Source organism: Pyricularia oryzae, chromosome 1 (genome assembly GCF_000002495.2).
Source record: "Pyricularia oryzae 70-15 chromosome 1, whole genome shotgun sequence".
Lineage (NCBI taxonomy): Eukaryota > Fungi > Ascomycota > Sordariomycetes > Magnaporthales > Pyriculariaceae > Pyricularia > Pyricularia oryzae.
The window spans coordinates 6607853-6635066 of record NC_017844.1 but is presented as its reverse complement, the minus strand read 5'-3'; the positions used below and the strand labels follow the sequence as shown (position 1 = coordinate 6635066).

Here is a 27214-nt window from a genome sequence, read left to right as displayed (position 1 = left end):
AGGGCGGCGACCTGGAAGATCCTACGAATGTGCACGTAACGGCAAATTAAAAGCAACGGGTCGAATTGGCTGGTACCGCGTAAATGCGGCTCGACCTCGGTTGCTGCGTTTGCGAACTGGCATTGGGTACAAATTACCACCTTATATTTGCTTACCCAAACGTATGGTCAAATGTTTGCCATTTTATCGTTATGTTGGTTCGGCTGGCGTCAATATTAATCAAATGCTGGACTCGTCTTTTGTTCGACTCTTCTTCACCCTTATTACCGCGAAACCAACTTGGCTCGCGCTAAATTAGTACCACGCCAACTGGACGACACCTACCTTCCTGTACGTGTCGACGAGCTTTACCCCGCACCAACCATCCATCTGATGATTGATCCCAGGCCTGGTGCACGGGCTCAAATAACCCTACCTAGGACTACGTCGCGACTGGCAGGGGTCCTGTGAAGTGCATCGGCATCAGCCATCGGCGCTACCACTTGCGTTCCGCCCAGTAATGCTGGAACTTTCTACTGGCATATTTCTGCCATCATTTCTTTATTTTGCACGGCGGATTCCCAAACCGCAGACGGCGTGTTTGTAAGTTTCTCCTGGTATAATTTTCATGTGGTGTCGAGCTTGGTAAAGGTCCGCAGAAACAAGTGCCGAGCTCTTTGCCACAACTATGAAGCAGAGGACAACCTATTACAAGCTTATATTCAAGAAAGCCCAGAAATGACAAGCATCGAACACGCATTCCAAACAAACCAACACATTCCAGTATGTTACTCTGTCTAGGTTACTCTGTTTAGACTTTCCCCGCAGTAGACAAGGCCAATTCAAATGGACTTTTTCCAGCATTCCGCCAAGCTTGCCCAGATGGCCCTTAAGCCCACAGTCGAAACCTCTTAGGCCGCCTGGAACATCGCGTGCGACGTCTCGAGGAATACAGAAGAAGAAGCTACCGAACCCATTTTAGGGTTGGTGGACCAAGCCGCTAAGCCGGCAAACAAGGCAGTCAATGATGCCACAATAATGGCCGAAAAATCCGGCGAAAGGATTCCCGATGTCGCAGTCCAGACAGCTCAGGAACTACTCCACATCATTTATTGTACTCGCAGTGGCAGATTGAGGTTGCTGCACCAGCTGTTTGCGCCCCCAGCACTGGGCGCGCTTGGCCTGAGCGCGTCGGGCGCGTTGCAGTTGAGTTTAAGCATTTGAGGTAAGAGTTTTCGAAATGGAAAGTTAACGAAAGATTTTTATTGATTAGGTAGTATTGCAGCTGCTATGCAAAGTGGTTTAGGCAGCGTGGTTGCGCCTTCACCCTTCGCTACTTGCCAAAGCGCAACGATGGGGGGTTACGGTGCAGCGACTGTGTTTGGAGCGGTTTAGGTCGTAGGAGGAGACATGGCTGCATCAGCTGGATCTATGATTGGGCGGATGAAGTCGTGGGTCTGAAATCTGGAGCAACTCTCAGTCGGGCTGGTGTTCCGGTTACTGCCCTTTCCCTACTACCGGGCAGTGAGGCCTCGGTTTCATGTTTGTAGATTGTTAAGTCCCACACCGCCATTCACACAAACGGTGACTGTTATGCATCGCCCAATTCGCGATGAAAACCTCCTTTGACCCCTAATTTACCCAAAATGGTATATTCAAGAGCTCAGAGGAAATGAGTGTACATTTCTTGGAGGTCTGTTTTTTCTTCAGATGGTCGTTATTACATCCGGAAAGCCAAAGCAATCCGTGCCGTCGTTCAGCAATTCCGACCACATGCTCTTTGGGATGAGGACCTTGTTGGAGTCCTGAAATCTTTGCTGGATGACAACATGTTTCTCTCCGATTACTATGCAAACGAAGCCTTCCCTGAATTGTTCCCTTCTGCGGAGGAAAATCCAACTGAAACGCAAACAGCTGGCTCAGAAACCGAGCTCAAAATGACGCAAGAATCCAAAGGCTCGTGGCTCTGCCATCGGTATGTTTATTATTGCTCCCGAAACTTCAAAAAGTTCAAAATCCTAATTCAAGTCCATACCAGGCTTTATTCCCATGCGGACTATTCGGATTTCATGATATCAGGTGATGGAAAGGATTACCGGGTGCATAAGGCAGTCGTTTGCCCGCAGTCCGAGTACTTCTCCACAGCATGTCGCGCGTTCAAAGTATGATTTTCATAACCTTGACCTCGTTCGAATTACTAATTCTATTTTAGGAAGCAGAGACAAATAGGATTGATCTTCAAGAAGATGATCCTCAAGCCGTTCAATTGATGGTTTGCTTTTTCTACCACGAGGATTACGGCGTCACCCAAAACGCCCTGACAAAAGAAGACCCGAGAGAGATCCTCGGCCAACCGATTGTTCCGCAAGATAGTTCGCAACTTGATACCCACATCAAGGTCCATGTGCTTGCAGACAAATATTGCCTTGATAAGCTGAAGGCTCTCTCGCAAACAAAATTCAGAGATGCGGCTGGTAAGTACTATAGCAGCGAAGATTTCCTTCAAGCGGCGCGAGAAGTTTACAAGATGGAATTGCAGGCGCTCAAAGCTGAGGTCGTAGGAACTTTCGCCCGTAGTCATGAAGAATTGTTGAGAAAGGAAATGGTGCGAAATGTTTTGTTAAAGGTGCCTAAATTGGGGACGGATGTACTTTTGTATCTAAATCCGAAACCGCGCAAGTTCGAGAAATGGTAGCTTTAGCCACCGTAACCTCTCCCAGAAGTGCTTTATAATCGCTATAACAATAATCTCGTCGCCATTTTTCTTCCCGGCATTGGTTGCATTGAGACGGCGGTTTGGTGGTAAAGAGCGTTCTTGGTGATGGTGATAACTGGCGGTCCAAATCACGACCATTCTTCTAAAACGTTGCCAATTCAATATGCCGTAACTTCATCAATTCTGGCCTCTATGTTCTCAAAACAAGCTCCAAAATAATGCCAGCACAAACATGTTCTTGCAAACGAGGTACACAACGTCATCTCTGATTCATCTTACAGTCATCTTTAACGCTTCGATAAAAAGTATAAAAAAATGCGTTGGAAACTACCCACTTATCAACAATTTATAGCTTTCGCTAAAATGCCTCGTCCTCAGTACTTTGAGAGCAACGGCCTGATACGTATCAACACAATCGCTCCTAAAATGCGAGATTTGATGGCGCGATAATCATATAATCGCCAACTCCACCACCTCCGAATTGGTGTCCAAAGCAAAAATAATAGCAAATCCTTTGACAGGATTTCTCAGAGTTTGAAACTCTCTTAAACCCATAGACAAGAAATGTAGGGGATATGTAAAGCGGATTTCCTCAGAGGCCTCGACATCGGCATGCTCAGCTATTGTGCGTACGAGTCCAGAATTCTTGTTCTGAATTATCGCTTAAACTAAGTGTTTCTCCATTCGATCACTCAGTCAAATCGTGCGGGATAAGGAAAAATATAGTTGTGCAAAAAATGAAAATTGTGCAAAGCATTAGTTACCCCAACTTGCATCTATCGATAGGAAGTAAGTAGGCCAACCACCATGGATGAAATTACTACGTCATCGAAGGTTTTTGGTGAGCACGGACCACTGTGAAAGCGCCACGTCATGGAAAACCTTTCCATGCGGAGGAGCGGATGTTGAATGAGGAGTATCGGTAAACTTCCCAATGGCGAGTATCTCTTATCCAATTGTGACGGATTTGACCGTACACTTCTCATCACATTCTGTTTCAACATGCGAACCGGACTCACGAACATGGCACCGCATAGAAAAAGATCTCTATTTGCATACATCTGACCAGAGAGCATGGGTGTATATCGCACTGGCAAATGAACAAGAGCTTGCAGCCAAAGACCTCCTGGTTATGGATATTATAGTCGGTGACCCGCCCCAAAATTCAAAGTCATCATGGGAGAGGCGACCTGGCGGAATATGGGTGCGTAGGGGGGAGTTCAATGGCAAGATTGACGATTTTGTCACAGAGGTCGACGTACTTTTTGGAATGGATGCCGTCGACCCGCGGCCAGAATGGGCTCTTATCCGATCACCAATTCAACTCAAATGTCAGGCAGACATATCCGTTGCGAGGCTTAGCATACTCCACGGTAGGGCCAAGTTGCGACCTCGGGCGACTCTAAGAGTCAGGGATGATGGCAAATTCAGAATCGTTCAGATCTCTGACACGCACATGGTCACTGATGTTGGGCTATGTAAAGATGCTATTGATGCGCATGGTAATCATCTACCATGGACTGAGGCTGATCCACTTACGGTTAAGTTCATTGGAGAGATTTTGGATATCGAGAAACCAGACCTCGTGGTTCTGACTGGAGATCAGTTGCACCACGATATTTGCGACAGTCAATCTGCCCTTTTCAAGGTGGTTGCGCCTATTATCGAGCGTTCAATTCCGTTTGCAGCCGTTTTTGGAAATTACGATAGTGAGGGAACCCACGCATTAACGTTGGGCTCCACATCTCCGACCCCCCTAAAGTCCGGCCCCCTTGAAAAATGTAACGACGAAATACCCCTTTTATAAACCGATTTAAATGTAAACCTATCAACGCACAATAATACAATCATTGTCAGGCTCTCCCGGTTCGCTAACCTCTTCTCCATCGTTCAAAGCTTCTAAACAGTCCCTATTATTTTCCTGTGCTTCATAAACGTTTTTTTTGCTGACCAAAAGCTCGTTGGGATCCGGAATCACCCTTTTCCTTTTGACCGGCCGTACCGCCTCCAATTTTGCTTTTAACAAACTGATTTTTTGCTGAGCTTCAGCCAATAAGATATCCTTGGTTTCGAAGCTTTTTTGGACTTTTGCAAACAAAAGCCGTGAAGTGGCGTTACTTTTTTCGGACCGGGAAATTTCCTGTAGTTGAAGTCGAATATCTCGGGTCGTTTTAGGGGTTTTCCAAATAAGTAAAGACTGGTCGTTAATTTTTTGGGTTGGATTTTCCGGTGTTTTATCCCTTTGGAAGCCGTTATTTTTACCTTTTTCGACGTTGGCGTTGCTATTTTCTAATAAAAAAGGGTTTAAAAGTGGTTTTGCCAAGTTCACCGGCCATAACCCCGTCGTACGCCAACCAGATTGAATGGTTTTTGCTATAAATGCTTTTGATCTGGCTTTTCGATAGCAAAGTAGAAAGTTTCGTTTCCCAACAACCGTTGAACAGCAAAACTGGTTTACAAATCCCAGGTGACGTCGATAAGCTTCCTTTAACGGCCCAAAAACCGATAAATCCAACGGTTGAAGAACGTGTGACGAATGAGGGGGTAAATATAGGAGTTGAATATTGTTTTGCAAGCAAAGAAGCATAAATTCGTCCGTTATATGTGATCCATGGCCATCCAGAACTAATAACCGCTTTTCAGGGGTTAAAGGTTGGGTATACGGAATAAACACCTTTTTTAACCATTCGATACCTGTTTCATTATTTGTCCACCCGTTTTCGGTTGCATGAAATTGCCAGGTATCGAAAGGACTTAAATCAGCTGGAAACCATTGTTGCTGTACGTTTTTCCCCTTAAATATAACGAGGGGAGGTATAACAGCCCCCGTAGCTGATACACATTCGATTATGCTCGTCCAACCCCGCGTTCCAGGCTCTTTTCGCTGTAATGGCCGGATTTTATTACGCCCTAACACCAGGCCATTAGATCCTTTGCCTTCCATTATACCTGTTTCGTCCATATTCCAACGGTTGGCCGGTTTTATAGTATCGACAACGGGATTTTTCAAATAGGACCACCAAGATTTAATTACCTCGGTTGTAGCCCCATTAACCCGGGCATTTTCTATTCGCCGGGGTCTTTGGGTTTTCAAAATTGGATATCGGGCTATAAAACGGCTAACCCAATGTTTCCCAAGGCTTTTTCTTTCTCCGGCGGCCTGAAGAATTCGTTCCGCAAAATAGCGTAGTTCTTGATGCGTTGGCGGAAGGCCTAACGCGGCCTGCGCAAGTACCCAATCTGCCAAATAGGTTTCCTGCTCCTGTGAAAGCCTTTGACAAAATCTTTTCGCTTGTTGAATTGACTGGGCCCCCTTTAAACGATCGTGAAGGGTACTCCGAGGAATACCCCATTTTTGCGAGGTTTTGTGAACTGATTTGCCATTTCTTATGTCAGAAATGGCAGCAAGAAGCTGATTTTCAGTGTACTGTTTCATTGGAAGGTTTGGAGCAAGAATCTTCAAAAATCAAGTTCTAAAGTGAAAAATTCGTCTAGATATTTATAAAATAAAACAAAGGGTTGACGTGGCTGAGTAGATATTTTTAGGGGCCGGACTTTAGGGGGGTCGGAGATGTGGAGCTCAACGTTAACACGTAAATAACTTATTTCATAATGGAACAGAAGCAACTCACAGCACTCTCACAAACGGTGCCGACTTCTGGATGACTCAACCAAAGACGGCCCTGAATAATTGCTGATTTGTTGACTGGATTATAGGCACAGAACAGATGAGAATATTGGAAAGTCTGCCTTACAGCCTCTGTGAGCCAGGTCCAGACCTTGTGAATGGCATAGGCAACTTCTACCTTCAGGTCCTGGCTCCCGCGCCTTCACATCTCCTGTTATCGACGTTGCACTGCCTAGACTCGCACGGGGGGAATGGCGCAGTGGTTAAGCGCCATGGCTGTTACTTGAGTAACGTAGGTTCGAATCCTGCTCCCTCCACCTCCTCCCCGCTTACCCGTGGCAAGGATAACCCGGCTGGCTATCGACAACAACCACCCGCCTGTGCCGTCGAGCCCACACTTGTTGGGAACTTCGTCTCCATGGCTACAAACGACCGACAGCTCCGCTGTTTGGACACAGGCCCCTCTCGATGAAGAGCCGTCAACTGCCGTCAGACGAATCCTCCGTGCGCCTGAAGGCACGGGGTCGCGTCAGTGAACAAACCTGTAAGCAGGACCGGGCACGAACCCGGTCAGGCTCGATTCGCTTCTATGCCCTTGTTTTCCGCTGTGTAAATAGAGAAAATAGAAAGCGCGCCGAGATACCCCTCGGGAGGTTGCTAACGGCCGGCTAATGAGCCGGGCCGAGCCCGGCGTTAAATAATACTACTACTACTACTACTACTACTGCCTAGACTCGCACGGTGGAATACCGAGCACAACACGTCATCCCGACTATGCGCCCATCGATCAAAGCCAGATTGCTTGGTTCACGGACATTGCTTTGACGCAGCGAATCGCGTGTAAGAATGGCGATGTCAACAATAACAGCTTTCACTTGTCTATAGCTTTTTTGCACATTCCTCTTCCCGAGTTCGGCGACCCTAATCTTATCATACGCAACGGCCACAGAGGAGAACCTTCCGAAAATCCGAGCCGCAATACTCATTTCTACGACGCTTTGGCTGCAGGAGGTGTACAAGCATTAGGCTGTGGGCATGATCACGTTAACGACTTTTGCGGTCTGTTACCACTAGCCGGTACGAATGCTCACCGGCTTTGGCTGTGCTATGCAGGTGGCGCTGGATTCGGAGGATATTGTTCGTATGGCAGAACGCGATTCCATCGACGGATGCGGGTCTGGGAACTTAATACGAATACCGGGAGCCTAACCACTTGGAAGCGAGTCGAATATTGCAAAGATAGAGTTGATGAGTTGCTGCTTGTGGAAGGTGGAGCAGTAGTTGATAATTTTGGGGAAGACGACGGTGGAAAGGCTGCTAAATGAAATGTATCTGATATAGCTTCAGGCGTACACCCGACCATCACCAGCTGCCACAACGAGCGAGAAACACATATTTGCAACAAATTGTGATCCTTAAAGGGCTGATTTTGTTCTACCAAGATATTCATCAGTCAAACCCAGTTAGATCCTCTTCGGATAAATCCTTCTTCATCAATTTGTCTATCTCCCGTTGCAGGTTGTCCGCGTCCACCACCTTGTCTGCAGCTCGAAGCCAACCCTCCAGAACAGTCTTGAATTCTGTGACCCAAGAATGTGTGTTTCCCAACTTATCCTCAATCATTTGTATCGCCGCTTGCATTGTCTTCGCTGCCGCGGTAACATCCCCTCGGTCAAACTGACAAAAAGAAACGACTTTCAGAGATTCTATCCTCTCGACAGTTCTGCAAGCATATATTTGGTATCGGTCAAGCAGTAAAAGAACGTCATTCGCCAACTCCTCTGCTTCGGAACAATTTCCCTGTTTTTTCAAGTTATGTGCCAAGTTAAGCATCACTCGTGGTGTGGACAGGTTGGGAATGGACAGGTCGGGACTGCGTAAGCGATCAAGGAGGTGCTGAAGAACCCGCTTTTTTTCGGTGTAATGCGCCACGCGCTTTATGTAATCGAGCCGAACAGATACGGCGAATCGACTCAACAGTCCTAGATTGGCATCAAAAGTATCTGTTATATATAGCCAAATCCGTGACATGGCCTCAGAGTCTAAGTCTTGTTGACAGAGAAGCCGACAAATCTGACCCCAAGGATGATCCGTAGTGGTGACAGTTTCAGACATTTCTCCGATGTAGCGACGAAGATAGGAAGCCATTTCATGGTTCTCGGTTTGCTTGAGGTGCATGAACACTTCGAGAAAGCAGGCCAGAGTCCGAGGGTGCTCAGCTCGAATAATTCCTTCGACAAGGCTAGAGGCTTTGCTGAGTACCGGCACAAATTTCATTTTCTTTTTTGCAAGCACGGTAGCAGTCAAGCAGTGCGAGTCGAAATCGTTGCACAGGGAATTATCCCACTTGGCGCCATTTGGAGTAAGGAGGTTCCCATCCGTGTCAAAGCTCATACCTCGGCATGAGTTTTGGAAAAAAAACTTGGTCTTACAGAGCAGCTCCTCAAAAACCAGCAGAGGTTGGGGGGCAAATGGCGAACGTAGATCCAACCGAGTAACAGATTCATTGGCGGTGAATTGGACTGGGTGCATGCTGGCTAAACAGTTCGGTTCGACGATCAATTTTTCAGTGATGGAAATCCCCAGCCGCTGCGCCGTGATGTGTGTCTCATCCACGAAGGAGTCTGCTATTTATTTGTAGAGTCCAATTTCGTTAATTCAATTTCTTTGAAAGCCTCTAAAGTACTAACCTAAACGTGTTGAAGCTATACTTTGTGGCGAGATAGTCGGATACCCGCTTACGTTATAGCCGTCGGATGTGGGCTGCGAAGGATTGGTAATATAGCCAATTGCTCGCGTACTAGCATTGGTGAACACATCGTGTGGACTGGTTTGTGGCTGCGTTAAAACGTAGGTAAACAGAGAGGGCAGTGACAGCGAGGCTTGAATTGCTGGCTTTAGGATCCGTTGCGGTTTCCGTCGACCGAGACCTCGGTGGTTTGGGAACTGTTCCTCAGCTGTGCTAGTTGTCCATCCGTCTGGCGATGGTTGTTGGCCGGCGTATAAGGCTTGGGCGACAGCTCTGCTTCCTGTGCTGGAATTAGTGGGATCTCCCGGGGCAGGCAATATCGTCAAAGGGCACGTAAATGGATTTGGAAACGAGACAGGCAACGTGGTGGCAGTGATAACATGTGCACCTGAAATCTGTCGGTCGCGATGAGTGGAGTCGGGAAGCTGTTTAGAACGGATCTCATTATCGATAGAGGCTTCAGGCCAACCCTGACTGTTTTCGTAATTGGATTCAAGGTTGTGTTGTCCTTTAACAGGTAGCTCGGCCAGATCTGTTGGGATACGGATTAGACTGCCGTCTTTGATGGAAAACCACTGTTGATAATTACCTCGCATAACTCTGTTGTAGAATTCAGGGAGATCGCGGAACAGCTGAGTTACAAGAAATGTCGAGAGTAGTTCCTCCACGTCTTTAAAATTAGATGCAAGCTCCAATTTAACTTTTGAAAATATGTCTGGATGTTGTTGTAGCCTTTCCCACGACGAATAGGGGATATAACGTTGCGTACCCCCTGTTCGGCACCCCCCCTGTTCGGCACCCAAAAATAACAACACTTTTATTTTTATCCTCCAACTTCTATTATAAATATCTCGATGAATCTGTCACTTTTGGATTTACTTTTTTCTGATTTTAATTCTCCATTTTCCAATGAAGCAATATACTGAAAAACAGCTTATATCTGCAATTAACGACGTCAATAATGGCAATCCAATTGCAAAAACCTCCCGAAAATGGGGAATACCTAGGTCTACACTTCAAAGTCGACTTAAAGGTTCTCAACCTTATAAAAAAGCACAAAGCCCTTTTCAAAGGCTTTCCACGGAACAGGAAAAGCATTTGGCTGATTGGGTACTTACCCAAACAGCTTTAGGGCTTCCGCCAACGCATCAAGAATTACGCTTTTTTGCCGAACGAATTCTTCAAGCCGCCGGAGAGATAAAAGGCCTTGGAAAACGTTGGATAACTCGTTTTTTGGCTCGTTATCCAATCCTTAAAACCCAAAGGCCCCGTCGAATAGATAACGCCCGGGTTAATGGCGCTACTACGGAGGTAATTAAATCTTGGTGGCTTTATATTACGAACCCGGTTATTAACGCTATTAAACCGGAAAACCGTTGGAATATGGACGAAACCGGTATAATGGAAGGCAAAGGATCTAATGGCCTAGTATTAGGGCTTAACGGGATCCGGCCGTTGCAACGAAAAGAGCCCGGAACGCGTGGTTGGACGACTATAATCGAATGTATATCGGCTACGGGCGTTGCCCTCCCTCCCCTCGTTATATTTAAGGGAAAAAACGTACAACAACAATGGTTTCCCACGGATTTAAGCCCTTTCGATAATTGGCAATTTCATGCAACCGAAAACGGGTGGACAAATAACCAAACGGCTATCGAATGGTTAAAAAAGGTGTTTATTCCGTATACCCAACCTTTAACCCCTGAAAAGCGGTTATTAGTTTTGGATGGCCATGGATTACATATAACGGACGAATTTATGCTTCTTTGCTTGCAAAATAATATTCAACTCCTATATTTACCCCCTCATTCGTCACACGTTCTTCAACCATTGGATCTATCGGTTTTTGGGCCGTTAAAAGAAGCTTATCGACGTCAACTTGGATTTGTTAGCCAATTTTGCTGTTCAACAGTTATTGGAAAACGAAATTTCCTACTTTGTTATCGAAAGGCCAGATTAAAAGCATTTATAGCAAGAACCATTCAATCTGGTTGGCGTACAACGGGGTTATGGCCGGTAAACTTGGTTAAACCACTTTTAAGCCCTTTTTTGTTAGAAAATAGCAACGCCAACGTTATAAAAGATAAAAACAACGGTTTGCAAAGGGATAAAACACCGGAAAGCCCAGCCCAAAAAATTAACGACCCGTCTTTACTTATTTGGAAAACCCCTAAAACGACCCGAGATATCCGACTTCAACTGCAAAAACTTTCCCAATCCAACAAAACCAACGCTACTTCACGTCTTTTATTTGCAAAAGTCCAAAAAAGCTTCGAAGCCAAAGATACCCTTTTGGCTAGCGCCCAGCAAAAAATCAGCTTATTGGAAGCACAACTGGAGGCAATACGGCCGGTTAAAAGGAGGAGGGTGGTTCCGGATCCAAACGAGCTTTTGGTTAACAAACAGAACATTATTGGATTGCAGGAAAATGATATAGAAAATTTGGAACCTTTAGCTGATGAAGAAGAGGTTAATGAACCGGAGAAGCGTGAAAACGATTGTATTTTTGTCCGTTGATAATTTTATATTTAAATCAGTTTATAAAAGTAGGCATTTCGTTGTTAGATTTTCAGGGTGCCGAACAGGGGGGGGTGCCGAACAGGGGGTACGCAACGTTAAGGGTACGATTGCTAAAAGCAAATGAGCGTCAACATTGTAACTGGAGGTTCTCGATAACTGGGGTAGAGTTATAATCGGTCTCAAGTACAGTAAGCATCGAGGTTAATCCTAAAAGTAAATTTATTTATACGGTAGTAAGTTTGCTTATCTAGCCTGTGGCCCAAGTGTGATTTCTCTTGACGTAACTTGCTTTTGGCGTTAGTCCTAATTTCAAGACTACTCGATATTATGCGTTGGCAATCACGTATGGTTACCCGATTCCATCCTTATGGAGTCCTGGGTTTTGTCGGCAAACTCCTACCTTCTCTCCCTGGTACCGTCCCGGTCATAACATTAGGGGTGTTTTCGGGCCCTTTTGCCCGCTGCTGTTTAGCGTAAATCCGGGTAAGCAAAGAATCAATCATTGGAACCCATTCTGGCCTTCAGATTGGTTCATGGCGATATTGAGAAGAAATTAGGACAGGCGACATTAGGCAAGTTATGAAGTATATAAACTTTGAAATTGGGGCGAAAAGGTGGCCAGGCAATTGAAATTGGAACCTATCACTGGACCCCACAAGCCCAAAAACAGTTTGCTGTTAACTTGGACTTTTGTCGACAAAATCGTCAAATATCGGGATGCCTGGAATATTGGAAGTTCTAAAACTAGGATTCCAAAAAAATGAACTTGGAACACGGAAAGGCCGAAATTGGGCCAAGCCCTACCCAGTTTCTGGACATGCCCGTTTTTGGTTGGGCAACTTTAACCGAAGGCCCAAAAATGGGACTTGGCGACTGCGCCAGAAGCTCAGGCAACACTCACCCTTCAGTCATTTGACAATGGCAGCCTAGAATTATACAGCAAAAGAAATTCAAGAGGGAAATTTGCAGTATGTTGCTACAAAACGACCTGGGCGACAAATTAAAACTTTTGATCAGTGGCGTATCCTGTCACTACCTAGGTCGGTGTACAATTAAAACCAAAAGGTTCATGGTCAAAATTCCGTGATTACGATCTAAAGCACATCGCAAGCGTGAATGAGGAATGATGTTGAGGTGTAACAGTTTTAACCCAGTAATTTGCCTTTTCGTCTCAGTCTTGTTACTTTGCATCACTGTACGCTGAAAAAAATGTTCAGGAATTCCGAAAATGGACCACCACAAAATGTGGCACAGGGCTGATGACCCAAAGTAGGACAATAACAGTTCAGTGCAGTTCGGTGCAGTTCAGGGCGGTTCAGTGCAGATTTAGTGCAGTTCAGTGCAGTTCAGGGTAGATTCAGACCAGTTTAGTGCGGTTCAGGGTAAGCTCAGGGCGGCTCAGTGCAATTCAGTGCAATTCAGTGCAATTCAGTGCAATTCAGTGCAATTCAGTGCAATTCAGTGCAATTCAGTGCAATTCAGTGCAATTCAGTGCAATTCAGTGCAATTCAGTGCAATTCAGTGCAATTCAGTGCAATTCAGTGCAATTCAGTGCAATTCAGTGCAATTCAGTGCAATTCAGTGTAATTCAGTGCAGTTCAAGGTAGACTCAGGCCAGTTCAGGGCGGCCCAGTGCAGATTCAGGGGCGCATCCAAAAAAGGAAATTTTGCGTGTCGAGATTCGGCGCAGATATTGTCCTGTTATATGCGTTGCGCTTTGTTGCCTTGACAGAATTTCTTTTATCTATTTCCAATATAGTAGCGAATTAATAAATAAATGCTGTCTTGGTTACATACAACGTCGCAAAAGACGTGTAGGGCCAAGAGTGTTGAACAGACAGTGTTTCACAAAATCACTTTTCAGGTACAGAGCTATCGGGAAGAGCTCCACCAGAGACCTCGATTGGAAACTTGATGCAAGTCTTAACTAACCCAGGCCGCAGCACGAACAGCCCGAATCAAAAGATCCAGGTTCCAAGGCTTGTCAGACAATTCATGTTGAATCTGAGTTGACAAAAAGCGAAAGTTCCATCCCAATGGCTGGGTGGGACGAATGATGGCCGAGGTAAAGTCTCATAGAAACTCGCCATCGGTTGCAGGTCACACTCACCCATACGGTTCGCTGTCCACGGCGGCGTTTTTTTTTCAACAACCGTTGATGAAGTGGATCAGGTGAGGACTTGGTTGCTGGACAGGATATAAGAAGGGGGTGTTGATTTCTAGGAAGGCAATTCCGGAGGTCGAACATATAATCCGAGATGCGCATGCCGCGAGCAGTGGTACAAGATTTCTTTTAGAGATATTCATGGACATGCTGTCGGAACAGAGCCTATAGGCTGGGCGCCGGCATGAAGCTTGAAGATGCAATCGCGGAGGTTTGAGTTGACGGAACGGAGACGCACACGCAAATGATCCCAGGTCTCCCACGCAGAAATTGCCTCTGAACGGAAATGGGACTCGACTTGTATTTTTGCCAGATGATAGCATAGCCGCTGGGATGAAGATATAGCTACTCGCATTGTCCCTGGTCCTTGGATCCAAGTCAAGTAGTGGAATCATGTATAAAGTATAGCGCGGGTGTCCAGTTCTTCCTGCTACCCTCTGAGCCCAAATACACTATAACGCCCACCACGGCGAGACTGACGACTCCGAAATGGTGCAGTAATTTCCCGATAGCTTCCGGTGTAGCTGCACACGGTGACGCCTCGGCTCGTTCTCGTAGTCACCCTGCAGCCCATCTCTTCTCCCTCCTTATTGCCCGTCTCTGACTCCTCATTCCCGTCTCTTCCTCTAGACGGCATCATCGTGCGTCAGCTGCATCAATCAAGAAACGCTGCCGACCAAACACTGCTGGAGGACAACAACTGGTCGTCGAGCAGGCCAACGCGCTTGTCGACAGTTGCAGCTGCAGCCAAGGTGGTGAATGGCAGAATGGCACTCTGATTCACGGGCAGTCGTTACTGCTATCCGTAGTCTTGATTAGGCAAATCGAGTCTGTCCCCCTGCAAATTCCTTTGCCATGTTTGCTACTGCACGGAACATCTTTGACTCCTTTGCAGTCGTTGCTGCTAGACGGGAATGTGACTAGGCAGATTGAATCTGTCCCCCTGCACACGCCCGGGCCGGATTTGCTTTTGCAGTCTTTTGCTGTTGCGGCAGTGGCCAAGACGGCGACCAAGGTATGTAATGAAAGCTTCATGATGGAAAGGTTTGGAAGATTGCTTTTTTTTGGTGGATTTGAAAATGATGGAAAAGTTGAATGCTGGCATGAAAAGACGCCAACAAGGAAATGTCTTGGGTCTCCAGAGGTTCAGCATTTTATAATTACAAAACTATCAACTTTGGGCAAGATGCCAAGATCACTGAAGTATGCTACATTGTAACACAGGTTAAAGTTGGAAACAAAGCTTAAGATTCGTGCTTTATTGTTTCCATTTAGAAAAGAATGAGCGGTTTGACAACTGAAATGAATATAATATGGAGCTTTGTAATGCGTCCCGCTGCATTGGTTACATATAACGTCGCAAAAGACTTATAGGTCAATAAGAGTCCGAGGTTCGGTGGGGCAAGCCTAGCCAAGACTTGGCCTTGTTTGAGCAAGGCGCATCCATGAAATGTTAGCACTTATAAATACTTGCGGTGGCAAATAGTGGAGACCATCGTATATTTGCAAATTATCTCCCTTTCACACCAGACACTATTACCGGTCCAAGAATTCCAAAGCGCTCCGATACCCAAATCAGGTCAGGTGACAATCTTGAGATACAGGTGAACTCATGCTTCCGCGAACCCAAATCCTTCCAACCTCCAGATCCTAGTCCTCCTCCTCAACACTCAGGTCCTGCTCGTCGAGGACGCGGCGGGGCGGCTTGGGAGCCGGCTGGGCGGGCTGGCCACCTCCGACAGAGATTCCCGGGTTGCCGTTGCCGGGGGTGATTTTCAATCCGTCGGAGCCCCAGGTGACACCACCTCCTCCGTTCTCGGGGTTTCCAAAGGTGAAGCCTCCGGGCCCGAGGTTGAAGCCTCCCTGACCATTCTGGCCGGGGATGTTGATGCCGGGGATGTTGACGCCGGGAGTGCCATTTGCGGGGGGCTGCGCCTGAGGGTTCCTGGGCTCGAGGGGAAGAGCGGCGGCGAGAGTGGCGAGGGCCAGAGACCCGAGAACGGCATAGGTTGTCCCGAACATGATGTTTGTTTGGTGGAGTTTTTTTTTGTGGTTTATTGGGATTTGACGAGCCAAGATCTTTGAGAGCAAACTCTGATTTGTGTTGGTGTGGTGAGGAACCGAGAGAATCCGAGAGCTAAAGGGGGGTTGGGCTCGGCCTTAAATCATGTTTGTGGGATTTGGTTCGACGGTGACGACGTAATAGTCAATATCATCACGATCCTCGAGAACCTTCCTGATTCCAAGGCTATCAGTGGCCAATACAGGATTTGTCATTCTAGAACAATCTCATGTGTTTTTACGTTGCGAATACGACCGAGGGACACCAGTACTTGCGAGCCAAGTAATGGCTATTCATCTGATTCTAAGCTCCAATACTCAAATAGAAATATGACAACAGACGACGGCAGTCCAATATGGCAGTCCAACATGGCAGCCTCTGAAATTCCGTGATTCGCTGGTGGATAGTTGCTAACCTCGATCTGGACGTTGATAGGCGACCAGATGGACAAGGTTTACCAGTGAATGGCTATCCGATGTTGGGTATTTCTCGGAAGAAACAATTGATTGGATATTCAAAAAGTAGACATTCTAGGCTGCATCTGATATGCTCTGTAGGTCTTGCGTCGTCGACAGCACTGTACATATGCATACGACTAGGAGTTGTTCACCATAGGTTTTGAGGGCATGACTCGATAAAGCTCATGACCTGTACGTAGTAAACAGAACAATAGCTCGCTCTATTGGCTTCCCCTCGATAAAGCTGTAGTGACGGATCTTGACATCAGACGCGGGGTCTCGAACTCTTTAGTATCTAAACTTGACATCCTTTGTCGGGACCTCCATCTAGCTATTCGTCCAGACTTTGATCCCGAGGTTGCATCTCCGCTAGTACAAACCCGGATTTCCGATTACATGGCAGCCGAATGCGATCGAGGATATGCTATTGTGTGTACAAGTCATTTGTGCTCAATATAGCCGCTACTTTTTGACTGCGTGAATCATACTCGAATATCCAACAAGTTGGTTAGATATGACTACGACAGTATGCAATTTACAAAACTGGTGCCGAGGTATTGTGCAGCCGTCCGGTCAGGACTGATGGGCGGAAAGTAACCTGAACGTTGAGTAAACGTCCGAGTTAAAATCCACCTGCCTCGACCCTTCGTCCCAGCAAATCAAGATATGATATCGTCAAGAATGGCGAATGCTGTGGCTTCAAGATAACCCGCTAGCGTATGGGAACGCAATCTAGACAATATCGCCGAAAATGTTCCGCACTAAAGTAACTCAAGATGTTAATATTTCGGACACTGATATACTCGCGCCAGTTCGGCAGCATGTACAATAGCGACACTATACCTGATTGATAACCTGGGTCGGTCTTGATGATCACAAGACGAACATTACGCAGTCGTTCTAGACATTATGAGACAAAACCTCGGATCGATTTGGATTTGGGATATTGATGGAAATGGTCGAGGACTCGAGCCAGTGTCCACGACACCCAATTCTCGAGACTCGAAATCCAGCAAAGACTTCATCGTCAAGACTCTTCACTTTAACGCAAAGATTTGTTTCAAAAACTCCGACCTGAATGTGTGTGGTGGATTGATCAAAATAGCATCAAACATCCGAGATTCAAGTCCAGAATACGAATGCGTCGGGCTGTACGGGGTGGCATGGAATTCGAGTCGGACCTCCATATCGCGAGTCACAACCACTGCCAAACCAATCGTGCGCCCAATGCGCTCACTATATACATATCACAAACAGTAAACATGACGAGGTAGATGTAACGGCACAGTAAGTCCCTAGACTCGGCACCAGCCACCAAGCCCCAAGGGTCTACATCAGCAATAACAAGGCCAAGCCGGAGCCCGGAGCCCGGGTGGGCCGGACGATGGAGATCAGACATCTAGTGGGACGCGGGGCCCCGTGACTTCCCCAGGTTGCGCGATCCTAAAGAGATGCAGAACGTAGTAGCGCTACGGTTCGCCAAGGAATACAAGTAGTAGAGAAATGGGTGTGGATACAAAAGTCCAGATACTGCCCTGGCCCACGAAGAGCCGCGCAATCAACGGCTATGGCGGTGTACGAATGGTGTCGGGCGAGCGGACGCTATTATCTGCTTCGTACAGAATCCGCCCGAGTCCAAGACGCATCTCATTCAGCTCAGCTTGGCACCCATCTTAGATTCGGCTATCTCAAAAGTACCATGACCAAGAAATCTCGATAGAAATGGGATTGTGGTGGTTGTTGGTCGAGTTTGCACCAAGAACATGGAAAAGGGGTAAATTGCGTAACCCTACCAGAATATTCCTGTGCGCCGCGGAAATGCCCATGCTGAGCGCATTCCTTTGACATGATTGGGGTGGGACATCTCAAATTACGACCGTGATTGTCTTGCTGCCTTGGTTTGGACGATGGGCAGTCTCCAAGACGCTATTGATGCAACCAAGAGCAAACCCACGTGTACCACACGTGTGAGAAACTGGGAGGTCGGTTCGACAAGCGGAGGCAGGAAAGAACAGAGAAAGATACGACGGGGCGACAGAACAGGCGACAGACGACAGACCGTGCGCCAAAAGACAAACGTAAAATGAACCGTGGCCAAGAAGCGCCAAGTACATGGCATTTGGATAGACCAATCGACCCTCCCAACGTGCGTATGACCAGCCTGGGCACGTCTTACTCCGCACCTTTGCTTCCCCATCGTTATTTGCCGTCCCCGCTTCTGCTTTCCTTGGCGAAAGTTCCCGCCTCGACTCCCGTCTAGAGGAACCGACTGCCGTTGAGGCGCAGAAAATTTCCTAGCACTTCCTAAATTTCATGACTGCACTGCACTACGTAGTGTCATGGGCCGATCCGAGCAGGGGTCGGCTAATACGGCATTGCGGCTCTTGAAGTGGCATTGATTGTGGGATTTGTATCGACGACAAAAGATGCAGCTTTGGCTCCGATGGACTGGCATGCATTCGCAGCACTCGCATGCCACTTACAAATCACCATCTCAAAAATCCCTGAATCGCATCCCAACCCTCAACAACTTCTTAGAAATTGTCCTCTCGGCGTGTAATCTCGGAGCAATGGGTGTCCATCCGCGCCCGTCATTTGCTGACCTCCAAAACCAAACCAATTACGGCGCCGAGATCTTGGTCTCTCGGCGCGGGGAGGCTTGCTACGCCACGGAGGCCAATCTGGAGACCCTCCGGGGCCCCAGAATGTTAACAAAGACAACCAAAACCCACAGCTTGGCTTTGTACTGGCATTGGCTCCACGTCTGCCGCAAAGCTTTCAGCCAAGCTGGCTCAGCGGATCCGTTCCCCTTTTTTGTTATGTCGGTCCGGCCGTTTGTAAAAGTTGCCGTTCGTCTACAAGCTTCCACACAGGGTTCTCTGCACCTTCGCCTCGACCAGCCTTTATCACTCCCCTTGCCCTAGCCTGGCATCCGTTTGCCCGGTCGCCAAGTCGCCAAGTACCTCCTTACTTGGCCTTGATTCACAGGATGGAAATCGAGTGCATTAATACCCGGAACGTTGGATCGGATTCGGATTGATTCGTAATTCGTTTCTTGGTAAGAGTGCGATGCAATAAAACGCAATCCCCCTCCGTGCTTTTCCAAGGTGACGTTGCCCAGCTGTCTTGTCACCTTTTTTTTCCCTTTTCAAGTTGCTTGTTTGGACGATCTGCAATAGCTTTGTCGCCAATTCCCATCTCCCGATAAGCAGACACAATGTCGACTGCGAGGATGGACCCGCCCCCGTCGGATACAGAAAAGGACGTCAAGGTCCCCCAACACGACTCTGACGGATCATCACCCGACGTCGAGGCTTTGCACTCGGAAGGCATCGCGCCCCCGGGAGCCATCCCTGGCGCCGACAACAATGCCGTCAGTTTGGAGAGGGAAAAGTCCATCCTGAGAAAGCTGGACAAGCGGATCGTTCCCATGGTGATGTGGACATATCTGATGAACATGATGGATCGAGGTATGTTTTACCGCTGGCGTTTGTCAGGTTGCCGTGTTTCGCTGCTAACAAGAGTAGTCAACATCGGAAACGCTCGTCTGTTCAACATGGAAGCAGACTTGGGAATGGACCCCAACGGTGGCCAGTTCCAACTGGCCGTTTCGGTGCTTTTCATCACCTACTGTGTACGCTCTTTTGAAACGCCCCCGTGCTTTCGTGCCAAACAGACACTAACCCGACACAAACAGCTCTTCGAAGCCCCCTCCAACATGATCATCAAAAAGATGAAGCCCGCCCGCTACCTCGCCGGCCTGACCCTGGCCTGGGGCATCGTCGCGACGCTCTCGGCGCTGGTAAACAACTTTGCCTCGCTCCTGGCCTGCCGCCTGATCCTCGGCCTGCTCGAGGCCGGCTTCTTCCCCGGCGTGGTGCTGTACCTGTCCATGTTCTACGGGCGGCGCTCGCTGGCCCTGCGCATCGCGCTCTTCTACGGCACGGCCGCCTTGTCGGGCGCCGCCGGGGGCCTGGTGGCGTACGGCATCAGCTTCATGAACGGCTTCAACGGCTGGAACGCGTGGCGGTGGATCATCCTCATCAACGGGCTGCCCACGCTGGTCACGGGCCTCGTCATCCCCTTTGTGCTGCCCAACAGCCCCGAGACGACCAGGTTCCTCGACGAGGGCGAGAAGCGCGACCTCGTCCTCATCCACGAGGCCCAGGTCGGCCGCGCAAAGAACCTCACCCACATGGTCAAGGAGGACGTCTGGGACGCCGTCCGCGACTGGACCACCTGGACCTACTGCATCGCCCTCTTCCCCCAGCTCATCATGCTCTACTCCTTCGTCGTCTTCCTGCCCACCATCATCAACGGCCTCGGCACCTGGACCCCGGCCGAGGTTCAGGCCATGACCATCCCCGTCTACATGTTTGGCGCCATCGTCTACGTGCTCTGCGCCTGGCAGAGCGACAAGACCCAGAGGCGAGGCTACTTCATCATGGGCGCCATCTGCTCCGCCATGGTCGGCTACGGCATGCTGTACGCCGACGCCGGCGCTGGAGTGAGCTACGCCGGCTGCTTCTTCGTCTCCGTCGGCATCTTCTTGTCGGCCGGCATCTCCTTTGCCTGGGTCCCTGTCAACAACCCGAGGTACGGAAAGCGTGCCTTCTCGACCGGCATGCATTTGACCATTGGTAACTCTTCTGGTGTCGCCGCGCCCTTCTTGTTCCTCGGCAACGACGGCTTCCGCACTGGCTACACCATTAGCATGGTCCTTTTGGCGTTTGGCCTGGTCCTCAACATTATTCTGCACCTGCACTTTAAGCGCCAGAACAAGGAGCGTGACGAAGGCAAGCAGGACTACCTGATGGAGGGCAAGACACAGTTGGAGCTTGAGGCCATGGGTGAGAAGAACCCGCAGTTCAGGTTCGCCATATGATCCAGTGCCATTGTGCGTTAGTGTTAGTGTCAGTGTTAGGTAGACGGTTGCGGTGTTTTCCGATATCCAAACCTCATTCTCTATTATACCAATACAAATTGTCCGCTGTCGTATTTGCTTCCTGCTACCATAGGCCAGTCAGGTTTTGATAAGAATGACCAGCTCACAGGCCAGGTCTTGTCTGATCTACCAGTCAGACCAATACATGCAGACGTCCAATGACTTCCGGATCACCGTGATCAAGCTCAGACTTGTCAACAATACCTGCCACCCAACAGCTCCACATCAACATCGTCTTCAACTTTTGCATACTTGTATCCTCTATCCACTATGCGTCGCAGTCTCCTGCGCCTTGCACACTTGAGACAGCAAGCAAAGCTCGTTAGGAGCGCAACAACGGCAGCAATGGCCTCGACGACCGCTTCGATCCAGTGCCGGCCCAGCCAGGCCCAGAACCAGTCGTCTCCTGCTCCCCAAGTCCCACCGTGACCTGCGTGGTTCCAAAACACCCACCGGTCGGCACCCTCACGCTCGTCCATCATGACGCGGTGGAGTTTCGCCCAGTTTGAGCCCGGGTACGGCGCTACACTCCCTTCCCGAAGCCTCGCGTGGTATTGTTCCCACATGGCTGTCAGATACCATTGTCCGCTGTTGTACATGACCCTTGCGTATGGCAGCAGCCAATTCCAGTTGTAGGCTTCGAGGTTCTCCGTCAACATGCGGGTCCAAGGGTGTTCGGGCTGCGCTCCGATGATGTTGTTGCTCAACGCTCCAAGACCCCCGTCGGTGGTAAAGGCCGGTAGGCTGCGAAAGGGCTCGAGTGAAGCTTCGCATCCATTGTCTAGATCGATGTATATGCCACCGTATTTGCGAACGAGAAAGTAGCGCATGACATCGACACGTTGTATCGGATACTTGTAGCCTTCGTACGTCGAGAGGAACCAAGGGTATTCGTTGGCGATGAATGCGAGGGAGTCCTGGGAGTGCCAGATCTGACAGCAAGTTAGTCGAGAAGGTCGAGAAATAGACTGCTGACTCGAAGCACCAACCTTGACATCCCATCCAGGGTTTTTGTCAATACACGTCTGACGTGCAGCCTCCCAGTCCTCTGGCAGCTGCTTGCTTGTTGGATCCTTCCAATTGTGATAGATTTGATGTATTATCCTCGGAATGACAGGCTCGGCGTGGTTGTCGTGTGCTTCGAGTACTTGCGACTGAGTGACGGCGATTCCGGCATGCGGTCCCAGTTTACCAAACAACTGCGCAAACGCAAGCAGCCGGACCACAATGTAGAGGAGCCAGAAGATGACTCCAGCCGAGATCGCGTAGCCGAGCCATGTCAAGACGCGACGGCGGTGCGGCAGGTGCGCCCGCATCGGATCGGAGAAGTCGGTAGTGAGAATGTCTGTTTGAACCTAGAATGCGAACAAAGAGGATCTTGTTGGAAATGGACTCAAGTCAATCACCTGGACGCAGCATCGCGGAAGAGGCCGAGACCTCGATTAACCAAGGTAGTGGATTCGGCGAACGGCGAGAGCTCGGGCGAGATTTAGACTTTGCTGACCGTCGACAGACGGGACGGTTCACATGCTAGCATTGCGTCACCTTGGCTGCAGTCTGCAGAACTGTTGTACTAGACCTAAAATCGGGCTGTGACTGATGCGCTAGCGACTATAGCCTACTGTCAATTACGAATCCTCGACGATTTGTCTCACCATGCCCAAAAACCGTTCGCGGTACTCGGATGGGTTGGCCGTGATCGACATTGGTCCTCGGTGAGCCACCTTGTTAAACAGTTTGACAAGCCCTGTCATGGCCCGCGCGTGAAACTTGTGTCTTGCCCAGAAAAAGTCCAACACCACAACGCGATACACCCATTTGCCTTGTCGATCCTTCATTCCTGTTCGCCACGCGTCCGCGTCCGACGATATCACCGATGCCTCTGCGTCTGCTGGGTATCTCACCAGGAAGAGAGAATAGTCGATCGCATTGTTCCTCGACAGGAGGTCTGTATCCTTTTCCAGGCTGTTCAAAAGTTGGGCTTTTTGTTCCGCCGTCACCTTGACCTTGTCCTTGAACTCATCCACCAACTTGTCCAGCACGCTGTTGGGCACCAAGGCGCCATCCATGATGTCGCGCTCGGGGAAAAAGTAGTCGTTGGGTTTGAGGTCGTACGTCTCCCACCCATCACCCTGCTTGCCGTACATCAAGTTCTCCATGACAATGTGGTGCGTCGGTGCCGTCCCCAGGATTCCCCCCAGTGTCGCCTGTGGGGTAAAAACCATGTCGGCGATGCGCACGAGCAGGCTGTGCGGGTTGGCACGCATGTGACCTATGTAGGGCTCCAAAAGGTCGTGCGTGAAAAACTGATGCTCGAACCGCCGTGGAAGTGACTTAATCAGGTACTTGGAGTTGGCGGTGGTGAAAAAGGTCGACCCGCTGTAGCCGAGATCGCCGACTGGTTTGAGGGCCCCGGCGCCAGGCTGAAATGAACCAATGTACTCATCTTCGTCGAGCTTCCACACGTACTTGCGTAGGGCTCGGAAGTCGGCATGGCGGTAGCGGGCAAGGCGGAGACGGAGAAGCGACAGAAACTCGATGATCCAGAAGAGGAGGCGGAATAGTTTGTTGCGTCGCGGAGTGGCGTCGCTGGGGCTTGAGACGGCTTCCTGGATGGAAGCCGAGATGAGAGAGGAGCGTATGTTCATTTGAGCAGCGTCAATGATACTAAAGCTTGCAATGATTGACTCAACTCTCTCCCGTACACAAAATTTTCAGTATGGGCGCACGGACCATGCTGTTAACGTTTGCGCGGGACTTCCGCCTGTAGCCCTAACAGGCGCGCACACACGAAAAACTCTTCAACCTGTCGCCCTAAGCACCGTCACTACACGGAACGCCTTTCCTCGCAACACCCATGTATAATCGACAGATCTCCCCTTTGACGAGTTTTCCACTGATCGCGGTGAAGGAAGAGTCCGATCGGCGGTTCGGCGCGCCACCCGCATAGAGGCGCACAAGACAAGGCCCAATCTCGCGATGCGAGCCAGCGTGGCACAAAAAACTTTGCCAGCCGGAAAGGCAGGCGTCCTTCCCCGGAAGGCTAGACAATACGGTTTAAAAGAAAGGGAAATTAGGCTGAGAACCACCCGACGGTTCTTCGAATCGACAGGGCACCCTCTCACCCCCTCACACCTTCTGGGATTGCCTGCAGCGAGGAGGTAGTGCCGTTACGGGGGTTGGTTAGTTGTACGTGGACCGGAAGCACTGTGCCGGCGCGGCAGTCTCCAAAGGGTCCCGACAGCAAGACGTGGTCGGCCCATTGCTGGAGACGGCTTTGGGTAACGGGAAGCAAGAAACGTGGGCACGGCCTTGGTTCGCACCCTTGGTACACCCCGTGGACGGTGGGCCGTGGTGGAATAGTGTGACTGAGGCGCCCCATGCTTCTCACTCGCACTGGGAATCTGCGCCGGGTCTGGAGGACGGGAAGAACTCGATTGCATTCATGTCCACATTGTGGCGCTGGGCTAGCCCAGGAACCAACGGGGGACTAAGCTGTGGATGGACATGTACGGGGTGTCGCCGGCTTTTCGAAGCTTTCTACTCGCACTAGGGACGTACACCGGGGCAGATGATGTCGTCGGCATGTTAGGCGGAAGAGACGCTATTTTAGCCGGAGAGGACGGATGCGCGCGTCGGTCTACCAAGAGGCCTTTTTGTGGATGCGGTAGGCTTAAGGTGCAAACCTTGTATTTACGTGGCAGGCTGGGTATCCAGCGACTAGGAGGGCTCTAGCTGGCCTGTCCGTTAGAGGGTCTGGTCCAACCCTGTGACTATAGTTTACTGTAGGAAATGCAAGGGGAGGATGACCTGCAGGGAGACCCCTTGGAGGCCTGGTCGCCGGACGAGGCTAAAATCCCTTGGGACACCCAGGTTAGTGCGGAAGAGGCGGAGCGCTCCTGCATTGGGGTTACGAGCACGTCCCCGGGCATCGACGGAATAACCGTCCGGCTACTAAAAGCCGGATGGGCTTCGTTGGCCGAGCCGGTGCGCAGGCTCTACCAACGTTGCCTGGAACTCGGACATTTCCCAGCGCCTTGGAAGAAGGCCGAAGTCGCGATGCTACCGAAAACGGGGAAGAAAGACCGGAGCAGCGTTCGATCCTGGCGGCCTATAGCCCTCCTCTCCTGCATCGGAAAAGGCCTCGAGAGGCTCGTTGCACGCCGGATAGCTTGGGCCATACACGACAACGGGCTCCTTAGCTGCACCCACGGCGGTGCCCTACCCAAACGATCGGCGACGGATCTGGTTTGTGCCCTCGCCCACGATATCGAGCAGGCTCTAGCTCGCGGGGAGGAAGTTACCCTTGTCGCATGCGACGTCCAAGGCGCCTTCGACGCCCTCCTCCATAGGCGATTAATACGGAAAATGCGGAGCCTCGGGTTTAGTAAAATGCTCCTCAGGTTCGTGATTAACTTTTTAAGCGGCCGCCAGGCCCGAGTCCGGCTGGAGGGTACGACCACGGGTTTTAGGCGGCTTGGGTGCGGCACCCCGCAAGGGTCTCCCCTTTCCCCGATCCTATATATGCTATATTTGGCGTATCTCGTCAAAAACGGTACGAAGTGGCGGTTGGCATACGCAGACGACGTGCTTACATGGAAATCGTCACCCTCGTTGGAGGAAAACGTACGTTGGCTGGAAGATAAACTCCGGGATATGCACGAAATTGCGGCGGAAGAGAAGATCCATTTTGCAGCGGAAAAGACAGAGGTGATCCATATTACTAAGAAAAGGCACGGTCGCAACCCGGAAATCCGGATTAATGGTAGAACGGTTACCCCGGTCCAACTACCGGGCGGTCGACGCGGACAAAGCGCCTCCGGGGCCGAGCGCTACCCGGGCATGCGTTGGCTTGGTTTTTGGTTCAGCCGACGGCTAGACGGGCGCCGCCACGTGGCCGAAAGGGCTGCCAAAGCAATGGCGGTCGCTGCCCACCTCAAGAGCTTTGGGGCAGTAAGATACGGACCGCCTGCGGCTGCACTTCGCAAGGCAGCGGTGGCATGCGTGGGTTCCTCGGCCACCTACGCAGCCGAGGCATGGTACAACCCAGCGCACAAGCAAAGAGGACTCCTCAAAGCATTGAACAAACCGCTGGTTTTAGCGGCACGGGCAATCCTCCCGGCGTATAAAACCACCCCCTCGTCCACTGTTCTCAGGGACGCAGGACTACCCTCGGCCCGCGTCGCGCTGGCCTACACCCGCCTGAAATACGGCGCCCGACTAAGGCTCGCGGACAAGGGGCACCCCCTTGTCAGCCGCCTGCGTGAAACACCTCGTGCCCGCAACTCGGGCCATTCGGCCACGACCCTGCAAACGGCTGCACAACTTCTCCCGCGGATCCGGAGACTAGAGTTGCGCGCACCTCGCAATGCCCCGGATTCTCGCACTGACCCCACCGGAGGAGTCCCGAAAGAGGAAGCGGCCCGCCGCTTTATCGAATGGCTGGACATGGTATCACCTGACGATATCGTGGTATATACGGATGGTTCGGAAAAACACGAAAACAACTGCGTCCAAATAGGGTACGGATGGGCCGCTTTTAGGGCGGGCCTGGAATTTGCCGCAGGCTCCGCATCTATTACGCCGGAAAGCCACGTTTTCGACGCCGAGGCAATTGGCGCCCTAAAAGGGCTACAGGCGGCAGCCAAGGCCCAGCCAGGCGCCCGGATTTGGATTTGTGTGGACAGCACCTCGGTTATTTGGGGTCTTAGAGGCGACGCGCCGCGTTCGTCCCAATGGGCCTTTCTGGAGTTCCATAACCTTGTCGATCTACTCCGAAAACAAGGTACCGAGGTTCGGGTCCGTTGGTGCCCTGGGCACCAGGGAATCCCGGGAAACGACCGGGCTGACGAGCTGGCCAAGGCCGGCTCCGCCGGACCGCCGGACCCAGACCCGAGGGCTCAGCAAACCACGTATAGCGGTGCCGGCACGGTCCTCAGAGCCATTCTTTCGAATATAGAGAAGGACTGGTGGCGTAAAGAACTCTGTGAACG

At 50.1% G+C, this 27214-nt stretch overlaps 7 protein-coding genes and 1 pseudogene across 8 annotated transcripts; 5 read left to right on the top strand and 3 right to left on the bottom strand.

The window, feature by feature from the left end:
- Positions 1-1808: 1808 nt before the first annotated feature.
- Positions 1809-3145, top strand: MGG_15320 (uncharacterized protein; the record flags this gene model as incomplete). The annotated part of the gene is made up of 4 exons (XM_003710699.1): positions 1809-1954; positions 2018-2141; positions 2192-2453; positions 3048-3145. 4 exons carry the CDS (start codon positions 1809-1811, stop codon positions 3143-3145), a joined length of 630 nt encoding a protein of 209 aa, XP_003710747.1.
- A 456-nt stretch (positions 3146-3601) lies between these two features.
- Positions 3602-4701, top strand: MGG_16481 (uncharacterized protein). The gene is made up of 2 exons (XM_003710698.1): positions 3602-4514; positions 4592-4701. Exon 1 carries the CDS (start codon positions 3630-3632, stop codon positions 4500-4502), a length of 873 nt encoding a protein of 290 aa, XP_003710746.1. The 5' UTR covers positions 3602-3629; the 3' UTR covers positions 4503-4514; positions 4592-4701.
- A 1867-nt stretch (positions 4702-6568) lies between these two features.
- MGG_20095 lies at positions 6569-6640 on the top strand (annotated as a pseudogene). The gene has a single exon. The product of its transcript is annotated as a tRNA-OTHER (tRNA).
- A 151-nt stretch (positions 6641-6791) lies between these two features.
- On the top strand, positions 6792-7648 carry MGG_16480 (uncharacterized protein; the record flags this gene model as incomplete). Its single annotated transcript, XM_003710697.1, has 2 exons — positions 6792-6867; positions 7056-7648. The coding sequence occupies 2 exons, from the start codon at positions 6792-6794 to the stop codon at positions 7646-7648; spliced, it is 669 nt and encodes a 222-aa protein (XP_003710745.1).
- A 7758-nt stretch (positions 7649-15406) lies between these two features.
- MGG_10892 (uncharacterized protein) lies at positions 15407-15778 on the bottom strand (the record flags this gene model as incomplete). Its single annotated transcript, XM_003710696.1, has 1 exon — positions 15407-15778. The coding sequence occupies one exon, from the start codon at positions 15776-15778 to the stop codon at positions 15407-15409; it is 372 nt and encodes a 123-aa protein (XP_003710744.1).
- A 3600-nt stretch (positions 15779-19378) lies between these two features.
- Positions 19379-21161, top strand: MGG_10893 (uncharacterized protein; the record flags this gene model as incomplete). Its single annotated transcript, XM_003710695.1, has 3 exons — positions 19379-19746; positions 19804-19910; positions 19974-21161. The coding sequence occupies exons 1-3, from the start codon at positions 19494-19496 to the stop codon at positions 21159-21161; spliced, it is 1548 nt and encodes a 515-aa protein (XP_003710743.1). The 5' UTR covers positions 19379-19493.
- A 59-nt stretch (positions 21162-21220) lies between these two features.
- On the bottom strand, positions 21221-22569 carry MGG_13744 (MIPC synthase). The gene is made up of 2 exons (XM_003710694.1): positions 22211-22569; positions 21221-22153 (listed from the first exon to the last, which is right to left on the bottom strand). The coding sequence occupies exons 1-2, from the start codon at positions 22535-22537 to the stop codon at positions 21416-21418; spliced, it is 1065 nt and encodes a 354-aa protein (XP_003710742.1). The 5' UTR covers positions 22538-22569; the 3' UTR covers positions 21221-21415.
- A 150-nt stretch (positions 22570-22719) lies between these two features.
- On the bottom strand, positions 22720-23890 carry MGG_13743 (uncharacterized protein). Its single transcript, XM_003710693.1, has one exon. The coding sequence runs from the start codon at positions 23867-23869 to the stop codon at positions 22850-22852; it is 1020 nt and encodes a 339-aa protein (XP_003710741.1). The 5' UTR covers positions 23870-23890; the 3' UTR covers positions 22720-22849.
- Positions 23891-27214: the final 3324 nt, after the last annotated feature.